Genomic DNA, 15,072 nt, shown 5'->3' with positions numbered 1-15,072 from the left:
TATTACAACTTTGTAACCGTTCACTATTTTCATATTCTTTCACTTTTTTAAAGTTCTTCACGGAGTTTCCGAAGATCAAAACCGCTACTGCTCTTTATGTGACAAAATAATCATATTTATCGGACGAATCTTGTTCTTTTAAGAATATTAGATCCCATTTATGTCCTTGTCAAATTTTTCGACTCCATTCTGGTCCCAGGCGATCTTTAAGATGAAGCAGTGTATCCGAACTCACACTGTTACAACTTTTTTCACAGAATACAAACTTGCGAATACTTTTCAAGTGACAAATTTAGAATTGTACAGTAATTATACATTAAAATACTTGTAAAATAGATTAGATACAATAAAATAAATTTTACAATATTTCCTTACATGTTTACGTATTTTATTTTCATCTTTTACCGTTATTTTAAGTTTTACAATTTTGGTGGGAAAAAGGTTATTTACGCACAACTTAGATTTTTCCCTTTCTGTGAGTTGGCTATGCTTGCAAGTTTAGGATTACTTCACAACTTTTGGATTACTCTACAAGGCGCTTCTTTACAGCAAATCGTAAGTTTAATGTCTAAAATCAACCAAAATTATATTAAATGGTTTGTACATGTTAGTAATATGTTTTAAATACATGTTCGTGCCCAAATACTTATGAAAGAGCAAATAAAAGCTATTGAGACCAAACATATGTGCAATTATGCATAAATTGGCAATTTTCGGTAAGCATATTCTTGATATTTCACTAATCAAATTACATCGCTGATATACATAAAATATTTTAAATACGTGCAGTTTACATATGTACTTCCATTAAAACAAAGCCAAAGCGATGCAAATTAATTTTCCACAAATATTAACTACCAAATACGACCTCAAATCGTAAATTTCAACTATAAAAATTATTTTATTTTTCATGTTATGATGGTAGTCATTATGATACCGTCATACCTGATCTATCCTGTCCTGAAGCTTCACCACCCCCACTGTCTGTTCCTTATTCCATCTCTTCTAATCTTCCCCAATAAACTCCTTAAAAATTTCATCTCCCTGCCTGCTTCTTTCTTTTGTCTCTCTCTGTAATCGTCCAAGTCTCTGCTCCCTATGTAATTATTGGCACATAGTAGTAGGTGTTATATATTAGCTTCTTGCATTTCATAGGTACATCCCTGTTCCATATTAATCTTCAAACGCTTTGATATAGTCCACCACCCATTTGTCCTCTTCTGTTTACCTCCTCAGCTATTCTTCCACTTCTATCAATTATCACTGGTCAACAAGATATTGCGTATCATTGTTTTGTCGTGAATTCTTATAGATTTCGACCCACTAAACATGAATCCAGCAACGATTTTGTCGAAATGTCAACATTTTGAAAGATATTTGCATGTTTTTTCTCTCTCGCACTGCTGGCTTAGCCACAGCAATATGGGTGCATTTACTCTTACAGTCGCTAGATGGAAGCACAGTTGTTGAGTTTCGAAACTCCCTTCATGTCTACCTCGTCTGTGTGGTTTATCTATACTGAACGCAACTCCAACTGGTGGCTGTGAAACATCGAATCAACGATCAGTTGAATTTTCTTCGACTGAGATCAGGCATTTTCGAGTCACAAGGTACCGAACGTTGTGGGTGGCATTTTTACAGGACCACAGATTCGTTTCATGCTAAATAGTAATGAACTTAAACAAAATATGACCGAGCTGGAAAGCTTGGGAGGTCTTCCACAACCTGGTGAAGGGATTTCTTGTCCACAACAGAAGTGAAGCTATTGACGATCAAGTTAAGACACTAATTGATAGATATAGAGCACTGGGTTGTAGAATGTCTGTAAAATTGCACATGCTTCATTCACATCTTGATTTATTTTGGCAGAATTTGGGAGAGAGAAGCGAAGAACACAGCGAACGCTTTCATAAGGACATTAAATTCATGGAAAGCAGATACCAGGGAAGATGGGACTGTGCCATGATGGGTGATTACATTTGGGGATTAGTTCGTGACGAAGGGGAAGGGAGTGTTTTCCACAAAAGACAACGAACAACAAATATTCATTTTTGAGCATGTTGTCACGTAAGATGAACTAAATTAAGGGACTGATGTGTAATACTAATGTATTCTGTTCATTTCATTGTATTGCTTTAGCTATTTTTCATTGTTATACTGTTCATTATATATGTAATTTACTGGGTACTGACTGTACTGTGTTTGTAGTTTTATGTTTGTCTACATAAATACATATGGCATATAGGCTACACATTGCAATTTGAATAAAAAATAATAAACGACCCATATCATCCTAAAAACTGACATTACAGCAAAACCAATGTCATATTCATGTTCAGCGGGTCAAAATTATGAAAGTAAGACTGAAAAATAAACATAAGGAGAAAGTTCCTGAAAATTTGTAGACCAGTGTTATGCTTCCTAGATATTTGAAGCTATCCACTACCCTCAACTCTTCCGTGTCTATCTTTATTCTTGGTTCATTTCTGGCTCTGTAAGAAAAAAGGCAAAAATGGAAGTTTTGAGATCTGCAGTGTCAAGAGGTCTGGATTGAAGATGTAGAAGCACGGAAAAGTAAAAATGTTCTTTCACCAGGGTTGTCAAAAACTGTGAGTGGTGGGATGAGGACATGGGAAGGGTGGGTGGTAGTGGTAAGCGAGAGGATTAGAGTTATGTTTGTTTGGGGGACTTACTGGCTGCCCTTGTTCAGGTCAGCGGGTGTGATTGCACTCATGGCTGATATGTAGACCCTCTTCCATCTTTTGCATACTGAGGTGTTGGCAGATTGGGGTAAGAGGTGGATGATCGCTACCCGGAAACAGTAATTGAAAGGGATATTGTGGTGGTTGGTATGGACGGTAACAGTGAAGCCCAGGAGGGGTGGTTGTTTATCGTAATGTTGAGGGCTGTGGATGTTTCCGACAGGTAGAAGCCACCACAGATGTTGCAGGTGAGGACCTGGATTAGGTTGGATGTGTGGCAGATCCCTGTGGGGTGGAGGGTAAATTTGCTGGGCACTGTGTGAATCAGGAAGGTGCAAGAAGCGATGAGAAAGGGGCAGGTTTTGCACCTTATGGTTGCATTTGTGAGCAGGAGGATGTTGGTTATTTTGTGAAGGGGTGTTGTGGATGTCCAGATCCCTGGACTCCAGATAACAATATTTTCCAGATTAATTTCGAAGTGATACTACATCGACATGGACCTAGTTAACTGCATTAACTCAAATTATTTCTTTTCATTACAGTTGTTGAAATGGGTGACGACATTACATTTTGTCTAGAAGAAAGAACGCTTGTTATTGCCAATCATCAATCAACAGCAGATGTTCCTCTTTTAATGGCATCGTTTAATGCGAAGAAGAATGTTCTTCCCAATCTGATGTGGATTATGGACAGGATTTTCAAGTTCACCAACTTCGGAATTGTTTCTGTACTGCATCAAGACTTTTTCATTGTGTCTGTAAGTCTGTGAATTGTTAATTTTTCTAGTGTACACCAACTTTTTTGCATTATTATTTAACTACTGTTCATGCAAACGTGATTGATTTGGTTTATTTTACTTCCCTTCTTGTGCCACTTTTGGCTAATTTGTGAAGATTGGGATGAGTGATGATATGATGAAATTGATGATTGGACACTCACAAATATCCATGCCCAGGCTGGGATTCGAACTCGGTACCCCTGGCGTCGTAGTGCGATGTGCTAACCACTCTCCCACAGGGGTCGGCTGTTCATGCAAACACTCACAGTGTGGTTTTTCTATTGTGTTTGTTTTATTTTATTATCATTAATCATCAGTGATGCAATTAACCCAAAGGTAATCAGGTTTGCAGATGAAGTAAGTACTTGTTTATACGGTATATTGATGTACGAGGGACAGACTAATGAAAATGTTTATCTAGTATATTTCTACATGTAGATTTACAATAGTTTGCTACATTTTAGTATATATCCATTACTGATCCACATACAGGGTGGCTCAATAAGTCACTTAACACCCTCAGTACAAGGCCACTGCAGCGCGCAACATGGAAATGGTGATGACCAATCGTTATCTGGCCAAGGGGGAAACACATTGACACCACTCACACGGTCGGCAGCCATCTTGATGTCCGCCATCTTGAATTAAACTTCAGAATTTTAAATGGGAAGGGGGTCGTGCGACATATCAAAATGGGCTAGAATTTCACAAGAAATGCAATGGTGAAGGTTTTTTCGACGTATCTTTAACCAGTAAAAAGTTATGACTGAATTCTTGTACCAATTTGCTCCTTTTCGAGGTGTTAGAAAAATGCCTTAAAATTTGTTTAGCACTTCGGTAATGCATCGAGATTAAAGTGACGTCTATGGAGAGACGTTCGCATGCCATTGCACATTATTTTAATCGGATACATCCATGAAGAGCTGTGCATTATGAATGGTTGTCGCGAACAATTTACAGTGTGACGCTTCCATTGAATTAAAAGTCCTTCACAGTGACAAGGCTAATGTTTATGTTCATAAGGAAGTTCATAAACAGAATATTCGATGATTTTTATCTGATAACCCATTTTCGACAGATCAAAGCTGAATGGTTAGTGTTGGTAAGTTAATGGTGTGGCGTGCTTTGTGGAACACGATTGGTTAGTCAATTTTCCATCAACGGAACCTTAAATGCTTAGGGCTACTTGGATTTGTTAAATAAACAGTTTTTTCATCCTTGCTTATGGAAGAAGGTACTTTTTACAGAGTTTTTTCAATAGTGAAGAACACCAGAACACTTATGGGAACGTTATGAACCAGTTTTTGTCCAAAGTTAGTTATCAGATGACAAGGGTCACATATTCTGTTTATGAACTTCCTTATGAACATAAACATTAGCCTTGTCACTGTGAAGGACTTTTAATTCAATGGAAGCGTCACACTGTAAATTGTTCGCGACAACCATTCATAATGCACAGCTCTTCATGGATGTATCCGATTAAAATAATGTGCAATGGCATGCGAACGTCTCTCCATAGACGTCACTTTAATCTCGATGCATTACCGAAGCGCTAAACAAATTTTAAGGCATTTTTCTAACACCTCGAAAAGGAGCAAATTGGTACAAGAATTCAGTCAACTTTTTACTGGTTAAAGATACGTCGAAAAAACCTTCACCATTGCATTTCTCGTGAAATTCTAGCCCATTTTGATACGTCGCACGACCCCCTTCCCATTTAAAATTCTGAAGTTTAATTCAAGATGGCGTACATCAAGATGGCCGCCGACCATGTGGGTGGCATCAATGTGGTTCCCCCTTGGCCAGACAACGATTGGTCATCGCCAATTTCAAATTCCATGCCGCAGTGGCCTTGTACTGAGGGTGTTAAGTGACTTATTGAGCCACCCTGTATATAAGTCTTGAGTTAGTGCCTGTATATCTCAGGAAGGTGAATCTTTGGGATGCACTTGCAGTCACTTATAACCCATTGCGAAAGTCTTTCCAGCCATCTGCCTGCGAACTAAAGCCATTGTCGTACTCCCTCCATTCGTAAACTTGCTGGTATGGTAATCATGCACATGAATTTTCATTTGACAGAGAATTTCTACAAGTTTTAGGCTTCCAGATGGCAAGGAACCACTGCTCTTCACTGCCGCAAGTGTGTGAAGGAGGCACCATCTTTAAAAATGATGAAAATGGTGCTGTGAAGCTCAGTTGATCAGTGTTGTATCCTTGAGGTCATTTTGTAAATAACAGTTGATACCTGATGTGAATTTGATCTGTATACAGTATGTCATATCAAAAATTAGCCTCAAGAAGTTCATTAGTTCAGAATTTGATCTCTCCTGAAATCATCTTTAATGATGCATGTTTATGTTAATTGAGCGGCTTGGGAGTAAAACTTTATAACCCACACTCCATTCAAAATTGAGTTAACATTGGATTCAATTGTTGCAGTCGAAAGTTGCTGTTCAATACTGAATGAAGTTTTATCTGTAGCTGCTGATTGCTAGACCACAAGGCACCATCTGGGTAACCCATAAGCCACAATGCAATGGATGAACTTCACTTGCATTTTTCTCGGTTTCATTCTGTTGTGGTTTATCAAGTTTTACTCCCTAGCTACTGAATTCGAATTTTGGAAAATTCAAACTTTTTTCTTGTCCCTGGGAGTTTGAATTAAAAATAAGTCCACTGTAATTAATTTCCCAAGATTCCTTGATGAAGGTTCTGGAGTGAGGTCTGAAATGTTGGATAGAAGAATTGAAAACTAGCTGCTCAGAAATACAACTTTTTTTCTTGTTTTTTTAGACATCTTTTTGTATTACTTATATTCAGTGGTTTTGTGAACATTCAAGGAAGTTTTCAATAATCAGGTAATATTGGTAAAGGATCTATGAGGGTCATACGGAAAGTAGTACCCGTTTGTGCCGTGTGGAGTGATGCGAGTAGCTGCCGCTCAAGGTCAAAACGACTTCAGTTGACTGTCTGCTCAGTGTGTGCGAAGTTTTGTAGCGCTGTCATTGTAGTTATTGTTAATATGAGTGTTTACAATATTCAAAAGAATTTAAAATGCCGCCACTTTTGAAGTTAGGGTTTTGATCAGATTTCTCAACGCCATTAATATCCGACCATCTGATATTCAACGTCAATTAAAGGAGGTTTATGGAGACAATGTTATTGATGAGTCGTCTGTTCGGTGCTGGTGTCGAAACTTTAACTCGGGGGGGGGAGAACGTCCATGATGACAAAGGTTCCCGTCTTGTCATTATGGACGAACTGCTCAATGCAGTTGACGAATTGATCAAGAACGATGGATGATTTAAAAAATGTTCAACCATCCACACTACATCTGGCTACTTCAGATTTTCATCTCTTCACAAAACTAAAGGACTTTTTGGGAGGAGAGACATTTCACAGTGATGAGGAACTGTAAGAAGGGGTGACTACTTTTGTCAATGGACTGGCGGCACAGGAATATGAAGCTGGGTTACAAAAACTCATCACACATTATGACAAATGCTTAAATGTACATGTTGACTATGTAGAGAAGTAGCTTAAAGTTTGTTGTTAACAATTAGAAACTTTTGTCATTTTTTTTTTTTAAATTAAAAAACTGATACTACTTTCCAGATGCCCCTCGTATATCGCTATCAGATTAAAGGGCTATAGACTAGTGTTGTCGTCCAAACAATATATTGCGATATTGAAGAAATATCAAGTAGACGATATATGGTCATGATATTTTGGAGATATATATCGTGTTGGCAATAGATTGTCACGATATTTTGGTGATATGTTTCATGTTGGTGATATATCGTCATGATATTTTAGTGATACTGTATGTATTGTGTCAGCAGTATATCATCATGATATTTGGTGATATATATCGTGGAGACGATATATATCAATATATATATGGAAAAAGTATCATATCATCTGTGACTATATTTTCTTAACAATATATCACAATATCAAATTTCCGATATCGTCCATCCCTAGTATAGACTCAGATTTAAGCAGAATATTTATATTTTTAAGAAAATAGATGATGTCTATGATGCAATACTAGTAATTGTATGTACTCGTAATGCCTATAAATCTTCCATAGTTTTTGCAGTTGAATTATTTGCAGATTATGATTGCTTTTGTTTCCAGGGGAGGGATAAGAGGGAAGCTTCTCTACAAGAACTTGTTAAACATTTGAACGATGTATATATACCTCTTCGACGCTATTGGATGGTTTTATTTCCTGAAGGAGGCTTTCTAAGGAAACGTCGAGATACAAGTCAAAGGTATTTTACCTTCTTTATAAAAGTATGAATAACTTTAATTTGTAATAGTTTGAGTTTTTGTTTTAAGTCCAGTTTATACACAGAAGGCTAATCAGGACTGAACCTACAGTTTAAAGTAAGATACGAACCAGTATGTGCTTCTACTCGATATTGAACTTGGGACCCCTTGATTACAAGGCAATGATGTTACCACTACACCATCATTGAGGCCTGTGAATCTGTATAATCACTGCCATATTCTTATCGCTCTTCATAAGGATTTTTTGAAGGAATAATAGTGACAGAATCAACAGTGGCATTACTCACCATAAATAGCTGAAGTATAAATGTTCTTAAACAATAATTCTTCCCGTATTTGTATTGTGATATTATATATATATATGGTCAATAATAACCACTTATCACTGTTTAGATAAGGTAGTGCACTAAATTACTGTCCTTATTTATGGTTAAATACTTAACTTGTGTGAAGTGTTTCCCCAGAGGTGTTTGTAAATACCATAACAGACCAACTTGTCTAACTGGTTCTTTCCCTTGACACGAGGCCGGCAATATTACATAGCAAGAGATGTTAGACCATGTGAACTGTGTATATGGTCAAGGTGTTTATCTTAATATAACATTTAGCTATGAAAGATAACTCCCACCCTCTTTCTCCAAAGAAATACACAGAATACAACATAACATAACACTTTTTACAGCTGTATGAAGTGTACAAAGTATCAATTTTTTGCCATGATCTGTCTGTAGTGTTGTATACACATATAGTAGTTCTATGTCAAACTTATTCCAGCATATCTCCTGAAATACACAATGATAAGAAACATTATCTTTGTACAACTTATACACACACACACATCATGTATTGATATACATAAATACATAAGAACCCATTATCATCTTACAATCTGTTGTGAACTAGTTTCCTTTTTCAGCAAACAATTTTAAATAGGAACTAGTTTCCAAGGGCAAGTAGCTTATCAGGTACAAAACTGGTTTACTCCAAACACATGATTACAAAAAGTAAACAAACATCACATTGAACAAGGAAAGACAGGAATTTATACAAACATGAGATAAGACAAGGTCGCCGGTCAAGACTAGCTAAGCATACAAACTATGAATTTAGCCAAGGAAGGTATCGTTTGAGAAGGCTTACATGTGATCTTTGCAAGTTCTTTTCATTCTTACAATCCTCAAGTGTTTCCACCTAAAAATCTTTTTAGTAAATATGGTCCCTGATATTTCAAACACAAGGTAGAAATTTCTTGAGATTGTACAAGAACTTCAAGAGAAAATTTAAGATCAGAATATTTGTTCTTATACAGTGCTTCAGACTTTCCACATTTTCACCATATTTCCAATAGTAGTTTCCCATTTTGAAGCAAGATCTTTTACATTCAATTCTTTCTTAGACTGCGAAAGTTTCTATTTTAAGATTTTCATAGGATAAGGATTAGCTACAAGGTTTACACTCTCAACTTCACACATTTGAGTACATACCAGTTCCAGTCAACATGTGAATTGTGATTGGATAGTAACATGAGTTTTAACAGTTTTTATATGAGTTTTAAGGGATTTTAAAATGTGGGAATAGTCCTGTTTTAGTCATTTGTTATCCTAGCATTCAACCTGTCCACGTAAAAACCTATATCCTTTCTAAATGACGAAGCTTTGTGGGGCAGTTGCCACCGAAACGTTGTCTTTGACAAGTATATACTCACTGTACGTAAGTAAATAACAAATTTTGATTTTATGCTTATAAGGTTTACAATACCCATGCCAAAGAAATCTGTCGCCTGTGCATTCAGCCATGAAAAAACAACTCATGGCAACTGTGTTTTGGAACGAGGCACAACAGTCAATGCCCCAAGTGTATTGTGAAACCTTGAAGAAATTGCGACGAGCAATTCAAAACAGGCAACGTGGCATGTTGAGTTCTGGCATTGTTCTTGTGCATGATAACGCTCACCCGCATACTACTGCTCGAACCAAGGACCTTCTCCAACACTTTCAGTGGGAATTGTTTGACCACCCTCCTTACAGCCCAGATTTGGCCCCTAGTGATTATGACCTCTTTCCACAAATGAAGAAGTGGCTAGGGGCACAGCGCTTCAACAATGACCAGGAGCTCAAGGACAGTGTTACTGCATGGGTGAATGCACAGGCAGCAGATTTCTTTGACATGGTATTGTAAACCTTGTTCGCCGATATGATAAGTGTCTCAACAGAAATGGTCCTTATGTAGAAAAATAGCTTAGAGTTGTCTCTTTCAGTTGTATATAATAAAAACTCCCACAATGTTCTGGTGTTTCTTTTATACCCAAACGGAAGTTACTTTCCGAATGGCCCTCGTAATTCTCCTCCAAACATGCTGCATTGAGATATTGATTTCTTTGTTGTGCAGCAGATGCTCTGTTCTGTTTCCGACATTAACCTTTTTCCGCCCAAGCAACTCGAACGAGATACCCAAATGTAACCCTCACTGTCCCAAGCATCTCGATCGAGACGCTGTGTCAAGGTCGTAGTTTTTACGTTATAACTTTTCTATTTTTGGCTAGAATTTCGATTTTATTTTTTTATATTGTTCCTAATACATGTATTTAACAGAAATAGTTTTTTGCTTTATTTTGTCTTCATGAAAATGGAGGGGAAAAGGCGGGAAAAGGTACTTCTCTTTTGCGGCTCTTTTCAACGTCAATTTTTTTCCGACAAGGGAAGACCGGCTTCGTTGTTCTAAAGCAATGCTTTTCACTCCCTCCTGCTAAGTGCATTCGAATAAAGCTTGTTTATCAGTATCCAATGTCAAAATGAAAGTTTTCCGTGAGGGTGCATGCAGGGGGTGGGGGAGGGGGAAGACTGGTTGTTGAATCTGCATTGTGAGAATGGAATTTCGAAGCGTACTGAAGGAAACCTTTGTTTTTTTTAGCACAAGTGTCCACAAGTGGCAACAGGGGTTACCCAGCATTGTCTAAAAATAGAATTTCAAGCAGCTGCAAGAATTGTCGCTCATTTTTCATTATGTTCTAGCCTTTCGTCCGTGAATGTTGTGTGTAGGTGTTGTTTTTTGCCCAAGTGCAAGGACATTTTTTGGGTGAAGTGACAATTTTTTAAAACAATTTTTGGGGTTTTTCTCCCTTCCCCTCCATATATACGCCAAATTTGCATAAATTTTGCATAAATTTTTCATTTTGACATTTTTTTCGGGGGCCGGGGGAAACACCATTTTTTTAAAGAAAAGTATTTTTCAGGGGATTTCCCCCCTTTCCCCCTCCATATGTACGTCAAATGTGCATAAATTATATATCGTCTGAATCTGTGATTCATTCTGCGTACAACGGTATATCTTTCATATATCTAGGGCATTTAGTTTCTGAGCTATAGTCATTTCAATGTAACTCTGCATTTTGAAGCTTGAATCAGTGGTGTGGCGACCATTCCTTTTGGGGGTACAACTCAAGTTACATTTGTCATATGATAATAATGCAAATATTTTTTATGTTCCTTACGTGTCAGCGATAATTTCTATGTGCATTTTGAACTTTTCATATCCTTTTTTTTGGGGGGGGGGGAGAAACCCCATTTTTTAAAAAAAAAGTATTTTCAGGGGATTTACCCCCTTTCCCCCTCCATATATACGCCGAATGAGCAAAAATTATATATCTTCTGAATCTGTGATTCATTCTGCGTACAACGGTATATCGTTCATATCTCCAGGGCAAATAGTCTCTGAGCTAAAGTCATTTCAAGGTACTGCTGCATTTTGAAGCTTGAATCAGTGGCGTGCCGACTATTCCTTTTGGGGGTACAACTGAAGTTACATTGGTCATATGATAATAATGCAAATATTTTTGTGTTCCTTACATGTCAGTGATAATTTCTATGTGCATTTTGAACTTTTCATATCCTTTTTTACAGGGAGCGGGAGGGAGACACCCCATTTTTTAAAAAAAAAAAATTCAGAGGATTTCCCCCTTTCCCCCTCCATATGTGCACCGAATGTGCATAAATTATATATCGTCTGAATCTGTGATTCATTCTACGTACAACGGTATATCGTTCATATCTCCAGGGCAAATAGTCTCTGAGCTAAAGTCATTTCAATGTAACTCTGCATTTTGAAGCTTGAATCAGTGGCGTGACGACAATTCCTTTTGGGAGCATAATTCAAGTTACATTGGTCATATGATAATAATGCAAATATTTTTGTGTTCCTTACATGTTAGTGATCATTTCCATGTGCATGTCGACACTGTCATGTACTTTTTGCTTGAGGGGAGGGTGGGAGAACAAAATTTTTTTCCCAGAAATTTTGGAATTTTGAGGGTTAGCCCCCTCCCCCCTGCCACATATACGCCGAATTTGCAGAAATTTCATATAGTCTGAATCTCTGGTACATTCCGCGTACAACGGTATATCACTCATCTCTCTAGGGCAATTAGCCTCCGATCTACACTCATTTAATTGAAACTCTGCATTTTGCTCAAAATCGGCTTGGGACAGTGAGGCTTACATGTGAAAAAGGCCTTGGGCGGCAAAAGGTTAACCTTGACTACCTGCAGTGGGGCGCTGAAATCTCGTTGGAGCATTACCAGGTTTTTAAAAAGTTGATATTTCGTAATATAATATCGTTACCAATTCTTGTGCAAATGATCTGAAAATTTAACAGTATGTGTATAAATACTTCAAAAGTCAATATGTAATGTTTTATGAAGACAACTTTGATACATGTCTTGTTTTTAGTGATGAAACCACATTCCACACGAATGGCTAACTTAATAAGCATAATGCTCGCATTTGGGGCGAAGAAAATTCCCATGCCACTCTGGTGCAACTGAGAGACACACCAAAAGTGGCTGTCTTCTGTGTTATCTTCATGTCCCATTTTTCTTTGCACGAAATGTGACCGGCGATGATTATATCTGCTAATGCTTCAGACCTAGCTCATGAATATACTCATTGCAAATGAACATGAACACTTCATTTTGCAACAGGATGAGACACCACCTCACCGAAAGCTCACTGTGTAGTTGTATCTCAATGAGACACTGCCAGGGCGATGGATCGGTGATGAAGATAATGTGCTTTTGAAATGGCTTCGATGTTCACCAGACCTGACCCTTTCTAATTTTTCTCTGGGACTATGTGAAGGGCCTCTTCTATGTCCCACCTCTTCCTACAAGCCTAGAGGAACTCCAGCAGAGAATCACCGCCAGTTTGACAGGAGCTGGACTACCGACTTGGCGTGTGCCTTGTCACACACGTATTGAACACTTGTGAACAATCATTTGTGACATCCACATACCTTTGAATTTCTTATTGACATTTTTGTGCATACATCTTATTGAGTGTAGTATTACACCGATGTAGTTTCCTTTCCCTTGAATGTAGTTACTGAGATATTTACATCTGTAATGATATCAATTTTTTTGAAACACACTGTACTTCCTTGTCGAGACTAATGAAGTTCTTGAGAGCTGGGACTTGCTATGGGAAAAATCCTAAAAAATGTCACTATTCCACACAATTGATACACTAATTTTCTTGGCATTTGTATTCTCTGTTAGTGTCCGTTCATCAATTTCATCATATCGTTACTCATCTTCATTGTCACGATTAGCCAAAAGTGGATGAAATGTGACTTTAAGTAACAAAAATTCAAATAAGTTTACATGTGACATCCCCTTCACCATATTGCCCCAAAATTACATTTAACATTTGATTTGTATAAATAGATAAGATCTCCATAAAATGCACTTTCTCATGTTTGTTGCTATTGCACACTATCTTATTCAATGTTTATATTATTACTTGGAAACATAATCTGAGGGGTTACTTTTCTTTAGATGACAAAACTTTGAAACTGACGATTGATGTTAACACACACATCAATTAACTATTTTTGAGTTTTAGATGACTTAGGTGAACTGATTGCTTAATTTGGATGTCAAGTAGTAGTTATCAATCATTATTTACTCTACGTAAATTATTAATTCTCAACATCTTGACAGGATCCTTAAAAGGATCTTATTCATAAATGTTTAGTGTAAGATGTTAATTTAAATTAAGTTTTATTATAACAATTGTCCTGATTTTTTTTGCCTTGAATAGGCCTCCCATATGATGTAGTGGTAACGACATAACCTTGTAATCAGAGTCCCGGGTTTGATACCTGGTGGAGACACATGGTGATTCGGGTCTCTCTTTAAACTGTAGGTCCAGTCCCGATGAGCCTTTCTGTGTATAAAATGGACTAAAAAAACAAAACTCAACTTTCCCTTGAATTTTTATCTTGAAAACCTGGTATTATATTTGAAATTTTTGTGGGTCAAAGACCATCCACGTCAAAATAACTTCTGGAAATGGTCTTGTAACATTAGAAATGTTAATTTAATGTTAGCAGACTGGTTAAAGCATATTGTGCAGCTATGAAACTGATAAGAACATCTGAATAGTGTTTGTACTCATGTAATATTGTCACTTGCTAGGTTTGCCATAAAGAACAATCTGCCAGTGCTACAACATGTGTCATTGCCTCGTGTTGGTGCATTCAAGACCATCATCGACATTACAGGAGGACCTGGAAAAGAATTGCACCGTGCAACTAAAACAGCAAATGAGGTTCAGAGGGGCGTGGGATTTCAAGAAATCCTCAATTCGACTGTGAACAACATCCGATGTGAAGGTGAATGCTCAGGTATCTATCCGTTTTTACTGTTGATATTTAATTTTTGGACTTATTATTTATACATATTATTGAGTTTATTAAGAGTTTATCAGTGGCGTGGCGTGGAATTTTTAAAAGTGTTACCGGTTATCAGGAGGACATTTAAGGGAGACTTGGGTGCCTCCCCACCTCATGCCCCCCCCCCCCCCCCCAACATCTTCCAAGTAGTTTATATAATATTAATCTGCTACGTCTGCAATTCAATACTAGATTTTGGTAAATTTATTAATCAGGAAAAAAAATGTTGACATAAGGACTGAAGTGAAATCGCAAACATTGGTTGTTTACACAATAATACGTAAAATTTGATACTTACGGAACCATCAAAGGCTACTTATACAGCAGATCAATCCGACAACTCTTTTTTGAAAATAGTTATATGATTCTGGGGTCCCAGGTTCAACTCCTGGCTTGGGCATGGACGTTTGTGATGTCTATTCATCAATTTCATCATATCATCACTCATCCCCATCTTCGCAAATTAGCCAAAAGTGGCACAAGCGAAGCAAAATCAATCAAATCAAATCAAAAAAGTTCTATGATGCTGTCATAAAGTGAAGTTTTTCATTTGAATTTGAATTTTTGGGT

At 37.3% G+C, this 15,072-nt stretch overlaps 1 protein-coding gene across 4 annotated transcripts in view; it reads left to right on the top strand.

Moving 5' to 3' along the window:
* The window catches only part of LOC145980952 (acyl-CoA:lysophosphatidylglycerol acyltransferase 1-like), a 55,326-nt gene that overhangs the window by 13,937 nt on the left and 26,317 nt on the right, over positions 1–15,072 (top strand). For 3 of the 4 annotated variants that reach the window (XM_083114036.1, XM_083114034.1, XM_083114035.1), the window contains exons 4-6: positions 3,245–3,459; positions 7,621–7,757; positions 14,246–14,454. In XM_083114036.1, the coding sequence (XP_082970162.1) occupies positions 3,245–3,459; positions 7,621–7,757; positions 14,246–14,454 (561 nt within the window). The remainder of the gene's footprint in view (positions 1–3,244; positions 3,460–7,620; positions 7,758–14,245; positions 14,455–15,072) is intronic. The other variant, XM_083114037.1, reaches the window with a different exon arrangement.

Source organism: Lepisma saccharinum, chromosome 28 (assembly GCF_977018435.1).
Source record: "Lepisma saccharinum chromosome 28, izLepSacc3.1, whole genome shotgun sequence".
NCBI lineage: Eukaryota > Metazoa > Arthropoda > Insecta > Zygentoma > Lepismatidae > Lepisma > Lepisma saccharinum.
Note: the sequence above shows the minus strand (reverse complement) of the source record. Positions and strands in the feature narration are given on the sequence as shown.